The following is a 24,130-nucleotide window of genomic DNA, read 5'->3' as shown; positions in this document are numbered from 1 at the left end:
CTGACTTAATATTCCTATATATATATATATCACATATTTTTTAATATTTTATTCATTTATTCATGAGAATACACAGAGAGGAGAGAGAGAGAGATGCAGAGACACAGGCAAAAGGAGAAGCAGGCTCCACTCAGGGAGCCCAACGTGGAACTCGATCCCGGGTCTCCAGGATCACACCCTGGGCTGAAGGCGGCGCTAAACTGCTGAGCCACCCAGGCTGCTCTATATATCACATCTTTAACCATTTATCTGTTGAAGGACATCGTGGCTTCTTCCACAGTTTGGCTATTGTGGCCATTGCTGCTATAAACACTGGAGTGCAGGTGTCCTGGCGTTTCACTGCATCTGTATTTTTGGGGTAAATCCCCAGCAGTGCAATTGCTGGGTCATAGGGCAGTTCTATTTTTAACTCTTTGAGGAACCTCCACACAGTTTTCCAGAGTGGCTGCACCAGTTCACATTCCCACCAACAGTGCAAGAGGGTTCCCCTTTCTCCACATCCTCTCCAACATTTGTTGTTTGCTGTCTTGTTACTTTTCACCATTCTCACTGGCGTGAGGTGGTATCTCATGGTGGTTTTGATTTGTATTTCCCTGATGGCAAGTGATGCAGAGCCATTTTCTCATGTGCTTGTTGGCCATGTCTAGGTTTTCCTCTGTGAAATTTCTGTTCATATGTCTTTTGCCCATTTCATGAATGGATTGTTTGTTTCTTTGCTGTTGAGTTTAATAAGTTCTTTATAGATCTTTATAGATCTGGGATACTAGCCCTTTATCTGATATGTCATTTGCAGGTATCTTCTCCCATTCTGTAGGTTGTCTGTTATTTTTGTTGATGCTTTCTTTTGTTGTGCAGAACCTTTTTATCCTGATTAAGTCCTAATAGTTCATTTTTGCTTTTGTTTCCCTTGCCTTCATAGATATATCTTGCAAGAAGTTACTGTGGCCAAGTTCAAAAAGGTTATTGCCTGTGTTCTCCTCTAGGATTTTGATGGATGCTTGCCTCACATTTAGATCTTTCATCCATTTTGAATTTATCTTTGTGTCTGGTATAAGAGAATGGTCTAGTTTCATTCTTCTGTTTGTGGATGTCTAGTTTTCCCAGCATCATTAATTGAATAGACTGTCCTTTTTCCAGTGAATATTCTTTCCTGCTTTGTCAAATATTAACCATAGAGTTGAGGGCCCATATCTGGGTTCTCTATTCTGTTCCATGGACCTATGCATCTGTTTTTCTGTCCGTACCATACTGTCTTGATGATCACAGCTGTGTAATACAGCTTGAAATCTGGCATTGTGATACCCCCGGCATTGGTTTTCTTTTTCAATATTCCCCTGGCTATTAGGGGTCTTTTCTGATTCCACACAAATCTTTAGATTATTTGTTCCAACTCTGTGAAGAAAGTCCATGGTATTTTGATAGGGATTGCATTGAACCTGTAAATTGCCCTGGGTAGCATAGACATTTTCACAATATTTATTCTTCCAATGCATATGCATGGAATGTTTTCCCATCTCTTTGTGTCTTCCTCAATTTCTTCCAGAAGTGTTCTGTAGGGTATAGATCCTTTACCTCTTTGGTTAGGTTTATTCCTAGGTATCTTATGCTTTTAGATGCAATTGTAAATGGGATTGACTCCTTAATTTCTCTTTCTTCAGTCTCATTGTTGGTGTATAGAAATGGAACTGATTTCTGGGCATTGGTCTTGTATCCTGCCATGTTGCTGAATTGCTGTATGAGTTCTAGCAATCTTGGGGTGGAGTCTTTTGGGTTTTCTATGTAGAGTATCATGTCATCTGCGAAGAGGGAGAGTTTGACTTCTTTGCCAATTTGAATGCCTTTTATTGCTTTTTGTTTTCTGATTGTGGAGGGTAGGGCTTCTAGCACTAGGTTGAATAACAGTGGTGAGAATGGACATCCCTACCATGTTCTTGATCTTAGGGGAAAGGCTCTCAGTTTTTCCCCATTGAGAGTGATACTCACTGTGGGCTTTTCATAAATGGCTTTTAAGATACTAAGGAATGTTCCCTCCATCCCTACACTTTGAAGAGTTTTAATCAGGAATGGATGCTGTATTTTGTCAAGTGCTTTCTCTGTATCTATTGAGAGGATCATATGGTTCTTGTTTTTTTCTCTTCTTGATGTGATCTATCATGTTGATTATTTTACAAGTGTTGAATCACCCTTGCATCCGGGGGATAAATCCTACTTGGTCATGGTGAATAATATTCTTAATGTACTGTTGGATCCTATTGGCTAGTATCTTGTTGAGAATTTTTGCATCTGTGTTCATCAGGGATATTATTCTATAATTCTCCTTTTTGGTGGAGTCTTTGTCTGGTTTTGGAATTAAGGTGATGCTGCCCTCATAAAATGAGTTTGGAAGTATTCTGTCCCTTTCTATCTTTCAAAACAGCTTTAGTAGAATAAGTATTGTTTCTTCTTTTTTTAATAATAAATTTATTTTTTATTGGTGTTCAATTTGCCAACATTTGATGGAATTCCCCTGGGAAGCCATCTGGCCCTGGACTTTTGTGTCTTGGGAAGTTTTTGATGACTGCTTCAATTTCCTCGCTGTTTATTCATCTGTTCAGGTTTTCTATTTTTTCCTGTTCTAGTTTTGGTAATTTGTGGTTTTCCAGAAATGCATTCATTTCTTCTAGATTGCCGAATTTGTTGGCATATAGCTGCTCATAATACATTTTAAAAACTGTTTATATTTCCTTGGTATTGGCTGTGACTCTCCTCTTTCATTTGTGATTTTATTAAATTGAGTCTTTTTTCATTTTAATAAGGCCGGCTAGGGGTTTATCTATCTTATTAATTCTTTCAAAGAACCAACTCCTGGTTTTGTTGATCTATTCTACAGTTATTCTGGTCTCTGGTTCATTGAGTTCTGCTCAAATCTTTATTATCTCTTCTGCTTGGTGTAGACTTTACTTGCTGTTCTTTCTCCAGTTCCTTTAGGTGCAAGGTTAGCTTGTGTATTTGAGTTTTTTCCAATCTTTTGAGGGAGGCTTGTATTGCAATGTATTTCCCTCTTAGGACTGCTTTTGCTATATCCCAAAGGTTTTTAACAGTTGTATTTTCATTTTCATTAGCATCCATGAATCTTTTTAATTCTTCTCTAATTTCCTGGTTGACCCATTCATCTTTTAGTAGGATGCTCTTTAAACTCCATGTGTTTGAGTTTCTTCCAAATTTCTTCTTGTGATTGAGTTCAAGTTTCAAATCATTGTGGTCTGAGAATATGCAGGGGACAATCCCAATCTTTTGGTATCAGTTGAGACCTGATTTGTGACCCACTATGTAGTCTATTATGGAGAAAGTTCTATGTGCATTTGAGAAGAATGTGTATTCAGTTGCATTTGGATGGAAAATTCTGTATATATCTGTGAAATCTATTTTGTCCAGTGTATCATTTAAGGCCCTTGTTTTTTTTTAGTAATGTTCTGCTTAGAATATCTGTCATTTGTTGAAAGTGCCGTTTGAGGTCTCCTACTATTAGTGTATTATTATTTAAGTATGTCTTTACTTTGGTTATTAATTGATATACTTGGCAGCTCCCATATTAGGGGCATAAATATTCATAATTGTTAGGTCCTCTTGTTGGATAGATCCTTTAAGTATGATATAGTGTCCCTCTTCATCTCTTACTACAGTCTTTGGGATAAACTTTAATTTATCTGATATGAGGATTGCTACCCCCAGCTTTCTTTTAAGGACCATTTGAATGGTAAATGGTTCTCCACCCCTTCATTTTCAGGCTGGAGGTGTCCTTAAGACTAAAATGAGTCTCTTGTAAATAGCATATAGATGGGTCTTGCTTTTTTATCCAGTCTGATACCCTCCGTCTTTTGATGGGATCATTTAGCCCATTCACGTTCAGAGTAACTACTCAGAGTAACTATTGAAAGATATGAATTTAGTGCAATCATATTACCTATTCAGTCCCTGTTTTTGTGGATTGTTTCTTTGGGCTCCCTCTTTCTTATACATAGTCCCCCTTAATATTTCTTGCAGATCCAGTTTTTTTTTCAGTTTCTGCCTATCGTGGAAGCGCTTTATCTCTCCTTCTATTCTGAATGAGAGCCTTGCTGGATAAAGTATTCTTGGCTTCATGTTCTTCTCATTTAGGACCCTGAATATATCATGCCAGCCCTTTCTGGCCTGCCAGGTCTCTGTGGAGAGGTCTGATGTTAATGTTATATTTCTCCCCATATAAGTTAAGGATCTCTTGTTTCACATTGCTTTAAGAATTTTTTCTTTACCTTTGAAATTTGCAAGTTTCACTATTAAATGTCGAGGTGTTGAATGGTTTTTATGAATTTTTTTGGGGGGTCCTCTCTATCTCTTGGACCTGAATGCTTGTTTCCTTCCCCCAATTTGGGAAGTTCTCAGCTATGATTTGTTTAAATACACTTTGTGGTCCTCTCTCTCTCAGCCTCTTCTGGAATCCCAATTAGACATATATTCTTCCTTCTCCAGCTATCACTTATTTCTCTAAGCCTTTTCTCTTGGGCTTTTATTGTTTTTCTCTTTTTTCCTCAGCTTCCTTCCTTACCATCAACTTCTCTTCTATGTCACTCACTCTCTCTTCCACCTCATTAACCCTAGCAATTAGGACATCCAGTTTGGATTGCATCTCGTTTAATTTATTTTTAATTTCAGTCTGATTAGATCTTAATTCCGCAGTAACAAAGTCTCTAGAGTCCTTTACACTTTTTTCCAGAGCCACCAGTAGCTTTATAATTGTACTTCTGAATTGAATGTCTGACATTGTATTTAAATCCAAATTCTGTAACTCTGTGGCAGAGAGTATTGTTTTCGGTTTTTTTCTTTTGTGATAAATTCTTCCTTCTAGCCATTTTGTTCAGTGCAGAGTGGCTGTATGAGCGGTCTGAGTCAAAAATATCAACCACAACCTAAATAAAATACACCCTAGATGATTCCAAAGAGGTTAGAGACCAGAAAATAAAAGAAAAAGAACAGAGCAAAATAAAAGGACTGCTAAAGTGAAAAACAAATTTTAAAACAAAGTAATAAAAATAAAAACACAAAACACAAAAACAAATAAGAAGAAAAAAGAAAAGAGGAAAAAGGGGGGATGGTGGTAGTGAGGAAGTGGTAGTGGAGAGGGAATGTAGTCTACCTGGGGTGTCCTAGAAGATGATCCTCTTGGTTCTTTTTTTAATTTTTTGATCCTCTAAGTTCTGAGTGTGTTTTGTTTTGTATATTAGAAGATGCTCAATCCCAAATTTATATAAACCAGCAATACTTATATAAAGCCTCAATACTGAACACAAAAACATAAACAAGATAAAAGAGGGGGGCAGAATAGGAAGGAAGAGAGAATATTATCTCACAGAATGAACCAACACATTATTCCACTTGGTTCTGAATGCATGTTGGTTGTGTTTTAGAGGGTACTAACTTCCACCATTGTAAAACAAAACAAGGCAGGAAAACCAAAAACCAAAAAACAAATGCCCATATTTCGTATATGTACCAGAATTAAACTGAATCCATTGAAGGGAATCCAGAAGTGAAAAATATATCTAAGACATGTAATTGTAGAAAAATGAAAGTCAAAAAGGAAAAAAAATTAAAAATGAAGAGCTGATAAAATATTGTAGTTAAGGTGGGAAAAGACAAAAATATTGGAAATTTTTAGTCAGATATAAAAACAAGTCATAATGGAAAAGGAAACAAAAAAAGAAAAATAAGGGACCCTCTAGGTCTATATACTATTTTCCCTTGATTTTCCCTCAGTTCTGGAGCTTTCCAGGGCTTATTGGTCAAGTACTTGCTCTTCCCCTGTTCTTCCAGCTGGTCTTCTGGGGGAGGGCCTGCTGTGCTCTCAGGTGTGTGTGCTGTTTACCTCATGAAGCCTCTGTTCCCTAGCAGCCTGCCTCTCTCAGGTGCAAGGTGAAACAAAGAGGAAAAAAATTGCAGCGGCCAGCTCTCCAGCTCTGGAGTCAGCTCCCCGAGAGTAACTAACCACAGTCTCCCAGTCCACATTGGCCTGACTCTCAGTAGGGGGGTGGGGGGCAGAGGCGCAGGAGTGCTGACCTGCACAGCTTGGGGGCGCCCAGTGACAGGAGAGTTCTCACTGTCCTGTGCCCGATTTCCCTGCTGAGCACTTTTCTGGCAGGGAAAACTCCAGCGTGGATTTTTAAATTTCCCGCTTCTCCAGGGCTGGGCTTTCCTGCCCTGGAGGCTTTTCACTGCCCCACTTTAGCCCTGCTCCTCGCACTGCCCACTTTATTCTTTTTTATTTTTTTTCACCTTCTTCCCTTGTTAGAAGTGAAAACTTTTCTCTCTATAGCATTCTAGCTGTTCTCTCTTTAAATCTCAGATCGAATTCATTGGTGTTCAGAATGTTTTAAAAGCTATCTAGGTAACTAGTATCTAGTTTGTGGGACCAGGTGAATTGAGGACCCCTACTCTTCTGCCATCTTCCCCCTCCCTCCTAAAACCCTTTTTATCATGGAAAATTTTAAGTTTACACAGAAGTAGAGGTTATAGTTGTCATGAATCCCTGTAACTCAGTATCAACAGTTATCAGTAGTGGCCAGTTCTTTTCATTTTAGAGCAAATCTGAAAATTCAGATTTGAAATGTCAGAAGTAACTCCTTATGCATTACTGAGCGATAAACATTCTTTTTAACATAACCATCATGCCATTATTGCATCTAGCAAAATTAACAATTTCTTAATATATGCCAGTACCCAAGTCATAGAGGTATTTCCCCAATTGTCTCAAACATTTCTTTTTATATTAAGGTAGCTTCTTTGAATCAGGATTCAAACAAGCTTCACAAAGTGTGTTTGTTATATTTTTAAATTCTGTTTAAATCTCTTTATGCCAATTAGTTCTCAGCCCCACATATCCTGCAAAAAAAAAATTTTTTTTTTGGATCCATTGGGAAAATGAGTCTTGTAGAACATTCTACATTCTAGATATAGCTAATTGCTTCCTGGTAGTTCTGTTATTAGTTTATGTATATTCTATATTCTCTGAACCATTTTGACTTTGACCAGTGATGTACACAGGTGCCTCTTTCCCCAAATGGTCACCACAAAATAGTTTGTAAAACTTTTGGATATTTGCCAATCTGATGGTTGAGAAATGGTAACACGGTGTAGTTTTAAATTTCCCTTTTCAGAGTGAGGTTGAACCTGATGGTATACAAAGACCATTTTCAAATTGTTACTATTTTTCACTCAAGTTTTAGGCATTTTTTGTGTTGGGAATATTAGTTCTTTGTGACATAAATTGCATTTACTTTAAGCATTTATCATTTTTCTTTGCTCATGGCTTTTTTGGTCACACACACTTCTTCCTATTCCAAATCATAAGCTGTCTTTCCATTCTGTTGAGTCTTACAGGACTGTTTGATACTTCTCCTTATATGCATTTTACACATTTTTTGTAATGTTTATATTTTGGTATTTATTTCATCTTTTTGCTGTCAATATGGAGTCTTATCTTCTATTAAGTATTCTAATTTGCTGTTATTATTTTAAATGAAGACTTTTGACTTTTATATGTTAATATTATTTCCTGCTACTTTTCTAAATTTACTAAATTCTTATATTACTTATAGTAGTTTTTCCATTAATATTTTTGGTATTTCCATATCTTTATAGCATATAGAAATAAATACAGATTTGTCTTTTTATTTTCAATTCAGATGCCTATAATTGCTTTCACTTATTTAATTGGGTTAGCTCAATTTCAAATAGTATTAGAGGCAGTGAACATCTTTGTTTAACCTTAGAACATCTCTAATATTTCCTTATTAAGTAATTTGAAGGATTAGGGTTTGAATAATATATATTTTATCAGATTAAGAGAATATTCCAATTTTTGAATTTTGTATCATGAATAGCTTTTAAAATTTGTTGATTATTTTTCTTTTAAGCTCTTATAATAGGGTAGATTTCCTAATATTGAACCATCCTTACGTTCCTAGAAAACACTGAGTTGAGTCATGACAGTTTTATTCTAGTTTAATGTGCTATTTGATGATATTTGTTATTTTGTTCCTTGTTTTAATTTTGTCTAATCTTCGTCAGGTTTTGATATTAGATTTTCCATGTGTGCATATACTCCTATGCTCTAAAATAGTCTGAATCATCTTTAAATTGTTATAACTTTAAAAGTTTGGTATAAATCTCCTATGAAACCATCTGGTCCTAGTGCTTTTTTTTTGGTAGGACTCCTTTCTGTTTCTGTGTCTTCTATGGAAGTTGTTCTGTTGAGACTTGCTTGGTCTGTGGAGTCTCTTTGGTGAAGTATACTTTCTTAGGAAGTTATCCACTATTTAGTTTGTTTCATTTATTAACAGAAGATTGCTTACAATAATTTTAATTTCTCTGGTTTGTATTTTCTCTGAATTTTGAATTTTTTGTGAGATTAGACTTTCTTTTAGCTGGCTTGGCTAGCATTGTTTGTTTTGTTTTGTTTCATTTTGCTTTATTTTTTTTTAAAGATTTTATTCGTTTATTTGAGAGAGAGCATGGTGGGGCCAGTAGAGGGAGAGGGAGAAGCAGACTCCTCACAGAGCAAGGAACTCGACATTCAGGGCTCCATCCCAGAACCCAAAGATCATGACCTGAACCAAAAGCAGACACTTAATCAACTGAACCGCCCAGATAACCTTCATTTTATTTTAGATTAGCCAATTGTTTTACTTATCTTACTGATTTTTAAAAAGTACTAGCTTATTCATTCATTCTCACTCATTAATTTTTGCTTTTACCTTTCTTTCTTTCTTTCTTTCTTTTATTTATTTAGTCTACTTTTTTCAGTCTATTTCTAGATTTCTTAAGGTGTTTCACATTTTCATTTCTTGAGGTTCTTAAATATGTTACTTCATCGTTTTTGGTATAAATCTGGCTGTGAGAATGTTTTTTTCCTTCTATGTGATGTGATCTTTTCTCTTAAATATTGAGAGTCTTTACATTTATTAGTGAACTCAGCAGAATTATGAGAATGTGTCTTTTGTTGACTGTTATGGGATATACTCATCACATGATATTTATTTTATTTTATTCTGCTTCATTGTTCTTCAGGATTTCTTTTATAGTCCAGTTACACCAGATCATGTTTTAGTCATTTATTTCCATCATTTTCTTAATGTGTTTTTTATTTTTTTCCATTTTATTTCTTCTGTATTCTGTTTCCCTTACTGTATGTACTCCCCATGCTGTCTTTTCAATCGTGTGTTCCTTTGAGTTTACTTCTCCATCTAAAATGATTTTTTTTCCATTTCTTTCTAATTCTGATGATCTCCTGAACACTTCTCTGTCTTTTTTTCCAGTCTCCTGTTATTTAGACATCATTTCTTTGCTTCCCTGTTTCCAGTTTTGTGGCACTTTTGTAGCATCTATTTTTAATTTTTTTTTGATAACTTTGTTATATTCTACTACAGTTTTTATCTGCTTTGTATGTTTACTTTTTTGTGTGTCTTATATTTTTATATGTTATTGGGTTCTTCTACATATTTATATGGACTTGATCATACATATTATGTATAATCATAATATATGATTATGATATATTCATAAGGACTTGATCATCATCCTTTTGTTTTATTACCTTTCTTGCTATTGTTCATTTGAAATGGAGTTTCTCCTGCTTAATGGGTAGAGTAACTTCCATACATTATCAGTTTGAGGGTTCCTTCCTCTGTTGTTACCATGAAGTGTAAAATATATAGCTTCTCTTTACAGCAACCATCCCAGGTCTGGGCTGTGCCTCCTCTGGACAGCTGGCCCTCTTATCAAACCCTTGATCTCCTCTGTCCCTCTCATTCCTGCCCTAGCCAATTTGGATTCTACTCCAGGAATTTTTCTTTAGCTTGGGTCTCTGGTCTCCTAGAAAGGAGTTTTTATTAGATCCACTTGGAAGATTAGGATATTCTTTGTAGACTGCTATGTTACATTTCTAAGAATTTTACCATTTATTCTCAGGTTCACTCTCTGAGACTTCCACTAAGTGTTTTGCTAGTATTTGTTAGTAGTTTTGGTGCTGTGAAAATCTTGGATCAGCCACAACTTCCCTGCATGATTTCCCTCTACACCTTCCCCAAACTGGGGTCTTGAGTAGGTATTACTATTGTCAATAGTTTGATCTTCATTTTGGAACACATTATCAGTTAGTTTTATTCAAGACTATGTCTGTGGATATGTTTCTCTATGCTATCTCACTTGCTTTGTTTTCTTAGGAAATTTGGGAAATTCAAAAAAACTCCCATCGTGATCTTACCCAAATTAAAGCCAACTGCTTAACCTTTATAGTAGTTTATTTAGCATATACTTTGTGTTAGACACATTATGACCAAAAAAACAAAACAAAAAAAAACCCCAAAAAAACAAAAAACAAAAAACAAAACACACACACAAAAAAACAAATTCTGGCTGTACTTTTTTTTTTTTTTTTTTGAGAAAGTGGTAGGGACACCTCCTGGGTACATTGAGTGAATGAGGCACTGAGAAATTGAGCTTCAAAAGTGTACTCCAGGAAGCTCTGCACTCAGGGCTGCAATGACCTCAGCTCAGGTCACACCTGTGAACAGTGTGGTCCACATACTACCACTGCTGACACTGTGGACATTGCTCCAGGCCATCTCTGTCTTTCTCCTTAGAAGTCAATGTTCATAGTTCTGAGAGTGCATATCTGATTGGCCAGATTACATTAGGATCTGGAGGAGAAGTCTTGGGAGGAAATGCAGTTCGATGCACCTGATAGTGAAGAGATAAAGGACAGGAGTGAGCTTGGAAGTTTGTCTGCGGATGCATTTATTAATTTCTCGAGCGCTGCTCTCAAAGAATTTGTTATTGCCTGACTTCTTTCCTCTGATTTCATTGTCATAGTGGCTTTTAAACAGAGATCACAAATACTTTGGAGTTTGTATTAGTTACCTACTTCTTCCATACTAACAACAAACAAGGGCTTAAAACAACAGAAATTTATTGTCTCACAGTTCTGGAGGCCACAGGTCCAAAACTAGAATGTCAGCAGACCCATGATCTTTCTGAAGATTCTAGGGGAAAGGGGAAAACAAACCTCTCCTTGGTCTTCCTCACTTTAGATGGCCCCTAGCAGTTTTTGACATTCCTCAGCTTGTAGCTGTATTGCTTCAGTTTCTGCTCCTGTCTTCACATGAACTTCTTGTTTCCCTGTGTATCCTCTCCTCCTCTTTTAAGGGTACTAGTCATTGGATTTAGGGCTCACCCTAATTTAGCATGACCTCATCATAACTAATTGCATCTTCGAAAGGCCTTATTTCCATATAAGGTCACATTCTGAGGTTCTGATTGGACATGGATTTGGGGGGCACACTGTTCAACTCACTGCAGACTTAGTTTCAGCTAGCCGCTTGACCAGCCAGCTGGTTGCTATTGTCAGATTTTATAAGAAGCTTTGAAAAAACTTTCTGAAGTTTATATGGTAATTCACAGAAAATTGGGGTAGAAATACAAAAGAGAAATTCAGTTCAGGATTTGAACTTGAAAGAAACCATCAAAGCCACAGTAATCTTAATGTATTTGCCAAGAAACAAGTAAACTCAGAGAAACACCGAGAGCCTATTGTGAGTACAGTAAGCATGGGCCCCAGGAAAGGCAGCATGGCCGTAGTATGTGATCCACAGCCCACTAGGAAAAGATGTTGATTTATGGGTGCAGTGGGCACCTTCCATGCCTCATCCAGTAGATTTCAGTTGTAATTTGAAGATAATCTGGGTCTTTCACAAAATTGCTAGATCAGATACTCTGAGCATTAGGTTTAGATATGTCAAGGTGCCCAAATTGATAGCTAAACCAGGAGGTCAGCTCAGGGGACTTGAGGTTTTGTGAAGGTGCCAGAGGTGTCTTTATGCCACTGTAACTTCACTCTCAGCACAGTCTAGCCCTGTTTTGAATTCTATGATTCTCCAGAGGGCCTTGGATGACCCCAGGGCTTGTGTGTATTGGTCATTCAGGCAATGGCAATCTTTGAATATTCATTGGGATTATAAATCACCATGTGTTGATCTGAGATTCCAACTTGAATGAACAAAAGCATGACATTTCCTAGAATAAAAGTTTTGTTTTCTGAAGTTATTTAATAAATTAAGACTTGGATTTCACATCATGAGCATGACAGTAGACATTGCAATATCAGAGTCTAATGATGAAGAGAACAGAGGTGGACTGAATATATTCATACCAAGTGAACTGAGCACCAAATGAACAAAGGTTTTAAAAGTTCAAATATTAAAAGTTGCAGCAATCATTAAATAATAAAATATTTGATTTATGACCAGGTTGTTTTTGAAACACTCTTAGTCCCGTCTAGTATTTTCTGATTTCCATCAATATTTGGATGATGAGCTGTTGACTAAAACTAAAAGTGTTGTTTTAATTTTCAATCTGTAAGAATTTAAAATTGAAAATTAACATCAAATACAGTTTTTCTGTTTTTAATTTAAGAATTCTTGGATTAAACACAAATATAATGCAGATTTTAGTAATACTGTCATGCTAACATTATCTGGAAATAATCATTGCAGCCTCATATCTTATTAAAACTAATATTCAGTGTTCAAATGCCATCTCAGATTTGAGTTAAATATAATTAAATAGGAAGTCTTATTATCCTGAACCAGGCTTTAAATTTATCATATTATTGAATTTTCACCCTTGGGGCCCCCCCGTCCCAGGTCATGAATTTGTTCTCATTTTTATGATATACATTTCTGCAAACATGCATGTTATGGCAGACACAGACCAGAGTATATTGGACTTGAGATTACATTCTTGTATTTAAAACTTAACTTACTTTCCTTTGGATATATACTTAGAAGTGGGAATTCTGGATTATAAGGTAGTTCTGTTTTTAATTTTTTAGGAACTTCATAATTTAGAATGAGTGTACCAATTTACATTCCCTGCAACAGTGCACAAGGGTTCCCTTTTTTCCACATCCTCCCCAACATTTGTTATCTGTTGTCTTTTTGATAAATCCTAACATTTGAAGTGATATCTTATTGTGGTTTTGATTTTCATTTTCCTGATTGTTAGTGAAGTCAAGTGCCTTTTCATATACTTCTTAACCATCTAAATGTCTTTTTTAGAGAAATGTCTGTTGAGGTCCTTTGCCCTTTTAAAATCAAGTTGTTTATCTCTTTTTGCTATTGAGTTGTAAACATACACCAACAACTAAGTCATACACCTTGGGCAGCCCGGGTGGCTCAGCGGTTTAGCGCCGCCTTCAGTCCAGGTTGTGATCCTGGAGACCTGGGATCGAGTCCCATGTCAGGCTTCGTGGCATGAAGCCTGCTTCTCCCTCTCTCTGCCTGTGTCTCTGCCTCTCTCTCTCTCTCTCTCTCTCTGTGTGTCTCTCATGAATAAATAAATAAAATCTTTAAAAAAAATAAAGTGGCATACCTTTAAAAAAACAAGTTGTACACCTTAATACATATGACTTACAATTTTGGATTATATACTAAAGCTGGAAGCAAACCATAAACTTTTCATAAAGGCTTAGTTTTAGAAAAATAGCATCTGTTACAGTACATTTGTGTTGCTAATTTAATTTTTTGACTCCATATTTTTGTATTTGTATATTTGTTTTGGTTTACAGTTGCATGAGAAAAGTGTAGGCATTTAAGTTACTCCATAATAAAACATAACAGCCTGTATAGGGGCTGTATGATAATTTTTTAGAGGATCTCATGTTACTCAAGTTTGAATTACTATGCTCTCCTCAGTTAACCCTACTATATATTTTTAAACATTTATGAAGCACCTGTCTGCTAAAAAACTTATTTTTCATAAAATATTTCCATATGGTTTCCACCTTAATTCATTTTCCAATAGTACTACAGTTACCACTCATTCAACTTTTTAGTGTCTTTACCCAGAAATTTTGCAAATACGTGCTGTGTTTGTTCACTTGTAGGACTTCTGTGTTTTTCCCATACATATATGGGCTCATTTTGAATATATATATATATATGTATATATATATATATACATATATATATATATACACATATACACACATATCTTGTGTTTTAAGCATCAGGTTGCACTTTTCTTAACAAGTTTTCACATTGTTTGTAACACAGCTGTACAATTATTTTGAATGGAAATCATACTATATGCACTGATTTCCAACTAATATATTTCTGTGGAACAGTCAGATTTAGTTATTCAGTGAGTAACACCGGTATGTCATATGACTTCTATGGAAGACAACATGTCAGTCGATGTACATATATGTCAGAGATTTGGGGAATGCTTGTTTTTTATTTTTGAAAGAATGTTTTCAATGGATAAAACTATGTTAATCCATAGAAAATGCTTATAAAAGCAAACCAGTGTATTGTTGCTTATAATCATATACAGTGCTCTAACAGCATACCTAGTCTGCTTTAGCAACGTTATGGCACACCTGAAATTCATACCTAATGCTTAAGGTAATGTGATCTAATAATAACTTAGCTTGTAGAAGCATCTATAGCAAACCAAACCAAGAAACTTTGTTTTTCAAAACAAACGTAGTAAAAAACAAACAAAAAACAAACATAGTGCAGCTATGACTTTCTAGTATTGCCCACTAATTTTATTGACCTCGTGTTTTGCCTAATATATTAAAATATGCATAAATATAAATTTAAGATACTTAAGATATAATAGAAATATAAGAGTTATGTTCTCAAACCCAAGTACAGTTGCCAAGTTTCCCTTTAATCATTCAGACATTGATTGGAAGACTTATTATAATGAGCTCACCACCCTCAAAGAGACAAAGAGCAGAGCCCTGTCCTCAGAGAATGGCTGGGCCACTTTATGGATCAGACCTATAAAGCACAAATAAGCACTCCACATTATCTGTGTCTGATCTATTCCAGCAAATATATTTCAGCATATTTTCAGAAAACTTGAGCCTATATTCCATCAATTTAAATAGGAAAACTAATAATGCATTACAGAAACCCCAACCAACTTCTCTAAATGTCACTAAATCACTCTCTAACACAAGATAACAATCCACTTGTACATTTCTGTATAATAAACAGCATTTAAAACACCTATCACTCAATTATTTGTACATATTAAATTCAGAAGTGGGTGTTTTGTATGCACCAAACGAAAGCGGGAGCGTGTGAACTTAATAAATAAGCAAATAAATAGTATATGAAAGGACTACCTACCATATTTGATTGAATCTATGTGGTCATCAGTAGTAAGATGAGGCATCACTTTACACTTTTTATGAAAGAAAAAGTTCTGCTAATTATACTTTGATTGTAAGATGTAAGATTGTAATTGATGCATTGATTACAAGATATATCCTAAATTTAGAAATGTTAAACTATGTTGGGGTGGGATGGGAGGGTAGTGTGTCTTAAAATTGATGAAATAAGATCAAGTGACTGAGTTGGGAGACTCCAGTCTTATGTCCTGTGAAAAACTAACCTTCTCAGGGAAGATAGGGAAAAGGAAGATCGTGATGCACTTGACACTTACCTATTGTTAAGTGGATGATCAATGCCAGCACAAGATTGAGCTCAAAAGAACAACAGAGCTATACATGCATTGTACACTGTACCTTCTTACAGGATTTATGGGCAGCTTCAGTGTTTCCACTAACATACACGCTGATTCTTTATCATGGTTCTTCTAGTTACATAGTGATTTGGGACTTCAAAAAATTTTAAAGACAGTTCTTACCGGAAGACGTATTGTTTGAAAGATTTCACATCCTTTATAATGTTCCCCATGCTTGAAGGTATCTGCCAATTCATTCCCATTCCCTAATAATTTGTTTCTAATTACCTCCCCATTAATTCCTATTCTGAGAAGCATTCTAGCTCACCAGGTCCCTGGAGACAAAAATAAACCATTTGAGTGATAGATGTTTGTGGTATTGTAGGGCATTCCATGTATTGCAGACTGCAAAATCTGCAGACAATTATCAGTTGTCTATTTTTCATCTGGCAATATACCTAGGTAAAAGTAACATGCATGCTCTGAGCACTGTTGAAGTGATAAATAATAATGCTAAGGCACAGTGACAGATGGGCCCTGGGAACTGGGAACAATAAATCATGTGCTTGGAAAACTATACCAGGGCATATCATTTTGTAAATGCAAACTATATCCCTATAAATGTCTTCAGATAAATGTGTTTGGTTTCTCTGCTTATTAAATACTTGCATGGCAATTTAAGTGACTCCCTTATACTGCATAATTGATTGGCAGCCTCTGAGTGTTTACCTTTGTAAAAATTGACAGACAGCTCTTGAATAACTCCTCAGCCACCAGCATGCTGATTTCTGCTTATAGCTCTAGCATTCTCTCCATTTTTGTTGATGGAACAAGCAAATTAAAACCTTTCTGTCATATTTAGGTGTTAAAATTTCTTGAGTACCATGTGTATGAGGGTTTGGTTACATATTTTGGAAGTAGAGAAAAGGATCAGCTTATTATTTGCAAATATTATATAACTCAGGTATTAATACAGTAGGATTTTAAAAGAATATAGACATACTTCACCAATTATGGTTAAAAGTTTTTAACAAACAATCAAAAAGAGAATTTGGTAAATGTGTGAGACACAAAATATATTATGAGATTATATTTCAAAGCGTCAGGTTCAAAGTCTATATTTTATTTATTTAAAGTTATTTAGACTTATGAAGCCTTAGTGATTCTCAGTAATGATTAACATGATATAAATTTCAATTCAGTCATGTTTACAATTACATTATAGTGCACAAATTATGTATGCCTAGACCCAATTCCTGTTTGCTTGGCATGTCAGCTCTGTGTAGTCAAACGGTACGCATCCAGGAAATATCCAAAAGTTAATTTCATCTGTGGTTTTTCATGATAATACAGGGAAAAAGTCTTAACTTTAACATATTACCCAGAAAGATAATAATATATCTTTCTATCTTTGCCAGGAATCAAAGAATCATTTCTTTTAAGGAACAATACTAATTTCAATGAATGGATGTGTGATGGGATGCATTCAAGAGGCATATGAATGGACTTCTTACTATATACATTGTAATCTGCAGAAACTCTCTGAGATATTGTACAAATTCTTACCTAATTCATTCATTTAACATCTGCTATATGTCACACTCTGTGCTAGGAGCCTGAAATTGTCTAGTCTCAAGTTGTTACGAATCTTCAGAAAAGACTCAAATATTTATGATGGGGACAGACTATTTTTTTTTAATGTAGCACCAGAGAGTATGTTTACAGAAGATTTAAGTGGGAAACCCAAACTTCACAACTGGAATTGATAAACGGGAGGGAGTAAACTATAATTCATTCAACAACAGGTGGGAATTACAAAGGACAATTCTATAAGTTACACAATAGGAACAGTTTTTATACACATGAGCTGAGTGGCTGCTTGTTGCATTATGTGTGAGCTAAAGCATTAATCAGCCTAGGCTATGGCCAGATCAGAGTCTGGAGGAAAAAGTTGGCACCGACTTGGGAGAATTTTTCAGGAAGACAGACAAGCATGAAGAATAATGAGCACAGACTGGGTGGCTCAGTGGGTGAAGCATCCAACTGTTGGTTTCAGCTCAGGTCGAGATCTCAGAGTTGTGAGGTGGAGCCCATGTCAGGCTGGTAGCTCAGAGAGGAGTCTGCTTGTCGTTCTCCCTCTGCTCACTCCCTGCTCTCTCCCTCTCTGTCATAAATAAGTAAAAGTAAAAATAATTATTCTTTTTAAAAAAGAATAATGAACACTAAAAAGCAAAACTTAAAAATTAAAGTGGGGGGGTGAGAATCTGAGTGTTACTGGTTTTTGTGTCCTAGCTCGCTATACCACTGCTTATTAAAGGTTTTTATAATATTAAATGCTCTTGGGAACATGAGCCAAAAAGTAATATACAAAACTTATGCCCAGTGGTTTATTTCACAAGTGGAAAGAAGCCAGTTCTAATTAACTATTACATACCATCTAGTGTGTGGTGGTCTTGTTGGCAACAGGTAAATGCCACAATGAATTCCTGGAAAGTCTAAAGCAGAGCACATTCCAAACAATGCAACTGAAATGTCTTCCTTTTCTAAAGATTTAACTTACTTATTCATGGAAGACACGCACAGAGAGGCAGAGACATAGGCAGAGGGAGAAGGAGGCTCCCCATAGGGAGCCTGATTTGGGACTTGATCTCAGGACCTCCCGGATCACGATCTGAGTCAAAGACAGATGTTCAACCACTGGGCCACCCAGGCATCCTGTGAAATGACTTCCTAATTCAGAAATAGTTTTCTGTGTTACATAGTGGAAGTTTTGCTAAGCCAGTTTATATAATGTGAGCTCATTTGAGTTAGCACTTTGTTTGCATACTTTATTTGTGATCCCCACCAGGGCTTTTAAAGTGATTTTAAATAACCTAACCTTTTATATAGCTTATAATATACTTTAGGTCATTGTGGCAACATCAATTTCCTTAGTAAACAAATATATAAAGTAAGTAAGAAATAAAAGTTCAGTCAACTCTATTTTGATAGCTTTATATTCTAAATTTGTGGGGCCCCAATTTGAAAAATTGACTTTATTTGTGCCAACTTAAGGGCAAGTTTTGTTAAAGCTAAAATGTTAAATCTTTTTTTTTTTTTTAATTTTTATTTATTTATGATAGTCACACAGAGAGAGAGAGAGAGAGAGAGAGGCAGAGACACAGGCAGAGGGAGAAGCAGGCTCCATGCACCGGGAGCCCGATGTGGGATTCGATCCTGGGTCTCCAGAATCGCGCCCTGGGCCAAAGGCAGGCGCCAAACCGCTGCGCCACCCAGGGATCCCTGTTAAATCTTTTATAAGTTTAATTTTGAGAATCTATTTTAAAAAACATAATATTTGAACATCAGTTAAAGACATATACAGGTATAATGTGAATTTTCTTTCACAAGAACTATCATTGTTTATTCTCACTTTTACAGTTTAAATAATCCTAAATATAATGAGATCTCATCCTGTATCTTACTGAATGTAATTTGTTACTAAAGCAAGTTATGAGGAACAAAGGAGGTTAATTATAGTGATACTATGTATAATAATTTTTAATGACAGAAAAGAAATAAAATAATACTGTTTGGGGAAAATACCATATAAACTCATCCTGTTAGGGGTCTGTGTACCCAGTGATCCCAGTGATCCTTTTTCTGCCTAACATTTACTTTTAATCATTCCTATTTTTAAAATAGTTTCTTTTTTGGTCTTTTCTGTTTTTATTTCTTTTCTTTTTTAAAGTTTTTAAATTCCAGTTAGTTAACGTAGTGTAATATTAGTTTCAGGTGTACAATTTCTACCTGAAATACAACTTCTATATAACACCCAGTGCTCATCCCAAGTGCACTCCTGAATCCCCATCTCCTATTTCCTCCATCCGCCCCCCTCCCCCCACTCACCTCCCCTCTGGTGATCATCAGTGTGTTCTCTTTAGTTAAGGGCCTGTTTCTTGGTTTTCCTCTTTTTTCCCCTATTATTGTTTATTTTGTATCTTAAATCTTATATGTGTGTATATATGTATACACACCATTCATCAGTTGATGGACACTTGGGCTCTCTAATAATTTGGCTCTTGTAGATAATGCTGCTGTAAACATCAAGTGCACGTATCCCTTTGAATTAGTATTTTTGTATTCTTTGGGTGAATACCCAGTAGTGCAATTGCGGGATCACAGGGTGGTGAGGAATTTGAGAAAGGGGAATCTTCTATACTGTTGGTGGGAGTACAAACTGGTACAGCCACTCAGGAAGACAATATGGAGGTTCCTCAAAAAGTTAAAAATAGAACTACTCTAAAAGAGTTCTCTGCTGAGTCCCGTAAAAATTTCAGTTTTTGTGTTTGGAATTCTTTGCATTTTTAAAAACAATCACAGCTATGCCTAATTCTTAACAATCAAGTGATATTTTTCTCTTTCTGCCTAACATTCCAGTAAAAAAGTATATTTTTTATTAAAAGTCAATTTGAAACTACATTTATTTTTCTTCATAATACTGATCAATATATATTGTATATTTAACATTTTTTAAACTGAGAATGTAAATCACATAAGGGCAGGAGTTTTTGTTTCTCTTTTCACTCCTGTAGCATTATTGCCTTAAACACTGTCAAGATCATGAAGGTATTCTATACATTGAGTGAATGAATGAATGAAGAGAACATTTGCTTGGTATATTAAGAAACTCAAGGGAATATTTAAAGTGTAACCTTAAATAATTTGTATTCATTATCTTGTGGGATATCCATTAAAATTAGGCTCAGAGAAAATTCAATTTTATATTGGCCGTATTCTATATTCAGATTCTAATTAATTTCTATTTTAAAAAAAAAAAGAAAAAAAATTTCTATTTTCAGCTAACTATGAAATATACAAGGCAAATATGATGCTTGTAGTAAAAGATGTTTTGTGAGGTTTTGAGGACAACCATCATATCCTTAAATTATTTATTCATATGTGATTTTGTGTGTGTGTGTGTGTGTGTGCAGGCATGTTTTGCATGCACACACACACTCAGAACCAGTGGTACCCCGAGTGCAGTTTTTCTCTTCATGAGGCTTAAATCACCATATGATGATCATAACACTTAACAGAGTCATCGTCCTCTTAGTTACTCAGACTCCAAGCCTCAGGGCTTGCTTTCATATCTCTTCTGTGACTTCTCCAATATATGAATTACCAAATTTGGTTGATCCTCTTACTACTAGGCATTTGGGAACTAGCATTTTTTTCTCTAAACTCTTCATATAATTAATCTCCCTATCTTGTCTATCACTGTTTATAGATTTATTATAAATTATTCCATCTTATGCATTAGTTGGATGTATAATATCACTTTTTCCACGGAGGATTTGTGTGTGTTTGTGTGTGGTGTGTGTGTTTCAGGAGGCATTATATATATATCCTCTCGTGTAAAGTAGACGAGTCCTCAGTGTTACTTAGTTGAATTTATACTTCACATCTGGGTCAGATAATGTTCATTAAATGGTTTATCATACTGTTAGTTTTTTTAATAATATAAACTATTCCTGAAAATTTCTCAATGAATCTTTTTGATAGCCTATTTATTACTAAAGATAGATGATTCTGGAAATTATTTTATTTTCCTAAATATCTTACAACAGATTTCATCATTTTATTTGAAATTGAAATCTTGGCTTTCTGTTACCATTTTTATTCTCTAAGCTGCTTCATTAAGAGCTGGTAATGATAGATGTCACTGAATTCAAAATTGAGTTTCATGGATTATGATGGAGTTAGTGACTTGATGGGGAAGTCCCAATAAAGCAAAAGACTTCCTAATTAGGGTTCCAATTCTAATCTAATGAGGGTTTCCATTTTGATATCTGAAAGGATTTTTTTTTCCTAAAATCCCCACTGATGAAAATATGCATTCTAATGTCAGAGTAGATTCATTATTAAAAGATGAAAGTAATATGTCTTAAGTCAATATATGTTTGACATATTTGATAATGAAGGCAAGTTTCTCCTTCATTTTAACTTAGCTTGTGGTGAATTTGTGGTTAATTTCCTACTAATGGTGGTTGATCCACAGGTTGAAAGGCCTTCATGCTGACCGTTATTGTTCTTGGTTCTTGTAGGAAGAAAGCTGGGTTAGGACTTTACCTGCCTACTGAGTGGGATGACCTCTGGTTTCTTAAAATGGTAGTATCTATGTGACTAAGAGAAGAAATAGTGATATTTTATGTTTGTGTGAATGTAAAATTTTCCATGCATAGCTCTGCAGTTACTTGTGTTTTATAAATTATTTTCTTCATATAAAATGCCATTTAAAATGCTAAAGGTGTTCCTTTTGAAAAATCTCTTCAATTATGATACAAAAATTATGAATAGCTTATACTCAATTAGCACTTGATCCTTCTTTCCACAGATGTTTTTTGAAATTATTAATTTTGCATGATAATTCCATGTGAAATTTATTTTTAGGGGGATAGTTCCTATGTGAAAGATCGCTGGTGTGTTTTTGATGGATTTATGGTCTTCTGCCTTTGGGTTTCATTGGTGTTACAGGTAATTAAAACTTTAAGTTACAAGGGGGTATTTTCCAAACTGTGCACTGTTTTGCATTGAAAATCTAAGTAAAAATAGTAATGAATATATGTCAGATGTGATGGTGAAACTTTCTATAACATTACATTATTTTAAATGTTTATAACTTTAAAAACATTTAATCATTGTCAGTCACATCTATGAATTATTTCTCAATCAGACATGAGTTAATACTAGAGCAAATTATTCTTATTAAAAAGATGTAAGAACATATTTATTGAAATAAAGGACAGAACATGGTAATATTTATGTATCTGTAGAATAAAAAAATGAATTTAAAAATGAAAATTCCAGTCATTTATGTGACTGAGTCCTCACTAAAAACAGCTGGCAAATATAGATATATTTGGATGAACATAAAATACCATATTACAAATAGAAAATGCCTTACTATGCAAGATGGGAACATATATTAAAAAGGCCTAAAGGTGGGATTTTACTAGATAATAGAATTCATTTCCATGCATTCATTCAGACTTGATTTTTGCATTTAATTAAACTCAAGTTGCCATATTCATTAAAAAATTTAGAATAGAATAAATTCACAGTCCATCCTGCAAAGTCATCTTAATGCTTATTGATGAGCTCTCCTTATTTTTATAAAGCTCACCTCTCCAACAATCTGATTTCATCCTGCATATTAATGTGTTCTTTTCCATTTAATAGCTGTTATATGATTGACAAAACATTTTCTAATTATCATTTTGCCTCTGTTAGTAAATGGTACAATTCCTTTTTATTTTTTATAATAATCTTAACCCTTTTTCCATGACTTTATGACCTAGCTATTTAAAAAGTTCCACCAAAGAACATTATTCATTAGGAAGACTCTGCATACTTATTCTAAATTGGCACTAGTTTTTGTAATAAAAAGTGTGCTTCAATGGATTATATGGAAGATGAATAAGAGTGATAGCATTTACATTAGTTTATGTATTCATTTCTCTGAAGATAGCTATAGCTTCAAGATGGGCTCAAAAGAGAATTTATTTCAGTGGAAAATAATACAGGGCAGAGTTCAGAGTGCAGGGTGAACCTCCTGATGCCATCTGAGTTTGTCATAACTACTGGCAAAGCTAAGGGAAGCTCTGAGCTTGTTTATTCTTACCTCTTAATTTACAGGTATTTGAAATTGCTGATATAGTTGACCAGATGTCACCTTGGGGCATGTTGCGGATCCCACGGCCACTAATTATGATTCGGGCATTCCGGATTTATTTCCGATTTGAGCTACCAAGGACCAGAATTACAAACATTTTAAAGTAAGTGCTGCTTTTATTATAAGTTAAGGAAAAAAAACTTATGACATTTTTGTTAAGTTTTGCCTACTTTTTTTCCCCCTAGGCGATCAGGAGAACAAATATGGAGCGTTTCAATTTTCCTACTTTTCTTTCTACTTCTTTATGGAATTTTAGGAGTTCAGATGTTTGGAACATTTACCTATCACTGTGTAGTAAATGACACGAAACCAGGGTAAGTTTATCCACCAACTGCATTATAATCTACAAGATTAACAAGAAAGTTTCTGCAGTTTTTATGAGAAAACTTTGTCTAAATTGAACAAAAAAAAGTATTTATGTACACTGTTTTATATCCTCTATTTCCTCAAAGTTTTTTTCTGATTTTTTTTAAGACAAGTATTCAAGGCAAGTCAGACTGAAAAATGTAACCTCATGGGAAAGTAGACTAAGCAAATTCAAAATGTGCATTTGGAGATTTTTCTCAGTGTGACAGAATGAGGAGTGTGCTATCATAATACCATCTGAGTATTTCCATTTCTTATTTAAATAAGATGGAAATGAGAAATGGTAGAACTACTTGGAAAAACAGTTAGGCAGTTTCTTAGAAAGTTAAACAGACACCTTCCATATATCCCATTCATTCCATTCCAGGTATCTAACCAGGGGAAATAAAAACATATGCCCATAAAATAGACTTTTACATAGTGACTGTATTTGTAATAGCCCAAACTGCTAAAAACCCAAATTTCCACCAACAGATAAATGAATAAACAAATAGTGGTATA

The 24,130-nt window shown here is 35.0% G+C and overlaps 1 protein-coding gene across 5 annotated transcripts in view; it reads left to right on the top strand.

Annotated features, from left to right (window-relative positions):
• The window catches only part of NALCN (sodium leak channel, non-selective), a 315,576-nt gene that overhangs the window by 24,335 nt on the left and 267,111 nt on the right, over positions 1–24,130 (top strand). For all 5 annotated transcript variants that reach the window (XM_025441082.3, XM_025441086.3, XM_025441081.3 and 2 more), the window contains exons 4-6: positions 21,982–22,065; positions 23,227–23,366; positions 23,449–23,577. In XM_025441082.3, the coding sequence (XP_025296867.1) occupies positions 21,982–22,065; positions 23,227–23,366; positions 23,449–23,577 (353 nt within the window). The remainder of the gene's footprint in view (positions 1–21,981; positions 22,066–23,226; positions 23,367–23,448; positions 23,578–24,130) is intronic.

This window comes from Canis lupus, chromosome 22 (assembly GCF_003254725.2).
Source record: "Canis lupus dingo isolate Sandy chromosome 22, ASM325472v2, whole genome shotgun sequence".
Taxonomy (NCBI): domain Eukaryota; kingdom Metazoa; phylum Chordata; class Mammalia; order Carnivora; family Canidae; genus Canis; species Canis lupus.
The sequence above is the reverse complement of the archived record's forward strand: the minus strand, read 5'-3'. Positions and strand labels throughout refer to the sequence as shown.